The sequence below is a fragment of the Charadrius vociferus genome, unplaced genomic scaffold, assembly GCF_000708025.1.
Source record: "Charadrius vociferus isolate BGI_N301 unplaced genomic scaffold, ASM70802v2 C16168211, whole genome shotgun sequence".
NCBI classification, from domain to species: domain Eukaryota; kingdom Metazoa; phylum Chordata; class Aves; order Charadriiformes; family Charadriidae; genus Charadrius; species Charadrius vociferus.
This window is the reverse complement of record NW_009661237.1, coordinates 989-2,442: the sequence shown is the minus strand read 5'-3', so window position 1 is coordinate 2,442 and position 1,454 is coordinate 989. Positions and strand designations below refer to the sequence as shown.

The 1,454-nt window shown below is 45.7% G+C and overlaps 1 gene segment (V, D, J or C); it reads right to left on the bottom strand.

Annotated features, from left to right (window-relative positions):
* Nucleotides 1-661: 661 nt before the first annotated feature.
* Nucleotides 662-1,165, bottom strand: LOC104293778. The segment is given in 2 exon segments: nt 662-1,005; nt 1,135-1,165. Coding segments are annotated over 2 exon segments (375 nt in total).
* Nucleotides 1,166-1,454: the final 289 nt, after the last annotated feature.

Below are 1,454 nucleotides of genomic sequence, written 5' to 3'. Positions count from 1 at the left end.
GTTCAGCTCAGAACTGAATGCATTTCTGTGGAAAGGAAGAGAAGGATCCTGCAATTAAGTGGCACACGGAGCAGGTGAATAAAAGTGCTGCAGCATACACTGTTGCTTGTAAAGCTGCCAAGGGGCTATCCCTTCCACAATGGAAGGTATGCCTGTTTCCTCCCCCCTCTACTGGTGCCATCCTCCTATAGCCATAATCAGAGGCTGCACTCTCCTCTCACATTGAGCAATCTCTCATTGGGCAACTCTGTCTTTGGGTGGATCACGAGTATATGGAAGAACCTTGAATTCTCCTTCTGCTTTTTACTCTTTTCTTGGTGCTATGGTGAGGTCCATGGAGAACTAGTGGCCCAGAACATGGCTGTGCTTCTGTAGCACCAGTCTTAAGAAGTATCTGCTGGCTTTCACTAAGCACATCAGCAATGCCTCAATTCTTAATGTTGATCTATGGGTTTGTATTTCTGAAGGCTTTTTGTCTTTGAATCTGGATGCTGCTGCACTGCTTTGTCTGTCCCTCTTCCCTCCAAAAAGTCCTGGCTCTATTCCCCCACTTCTTCCTTGTCTGTCTTCTGCCCTTCCTCTGCCCCTCTCCAGTATGTCTCACTCACATTTTTCAGAGACTGCCTCTCACCGAGGCAAGGTGGGGATTTTATCTTAGTGCTCAATCCCCTTGCTGTACCGTGTGAACACTCGCAGCACAGAAATATGTGACTGCATCATTGGATGTCACATTCTTGATTGTCATCACAGAATGATCATTATTGTCTCTGCTTATGTGAAACTTGGCCTCGTGAAACTCTTGGCCTATGTGGAACTCTTCGTAAGAGTTCTGCATCCATGTAGAAGTACTGGCTACTAACTTCAGACCATTTCTTGGAGTCTGCTGGTACCACAATGTATAGGTAAGTGTGGTATAATTCTGGAAGCAGGAGATGTCAACAGTCTCTCCAGCTTTCCTAAGGGTTTCTTCTGGCCACTGCGTGATGAGGCTTCCAACCCCAGCACCTGCATGAGTGAGAGAAAAAGAGAAAGGGAGAAGTGTAGATGATGGCCAAAAAGGGTCCTTTATCTTACATGTGTGCTGCATGGCCTGGATGAAAGCCACGCTGCAGAGATGGATCTGTTCTCTCTCACCATGTAAAACAGCAAGCAAAACGATCAGCATGGCCTGTCAGCTGTCCCAGAACACTGTGTCACTGCTCCTTGTGATCTAAGAGAAAAGAGGCAAGAAAGACTGATGCCCCTCCCCTTGTTCTGATTTTCCCATCAAGCTTGGGCAGAGAAGAGAGAAGGGACAGTCCACCTTTGATACCATCTTTGGTGAGCCATTAAAAAAGAAGAAAGGAAAGGAAATATATTCTATATGATGTACAAAAGTTTTTTATGATCTCCAGTGTCAAGGACACTTAGCATATGAGAAGTAGGGTTTTGACCATATGTCCTGTTCAATCCCT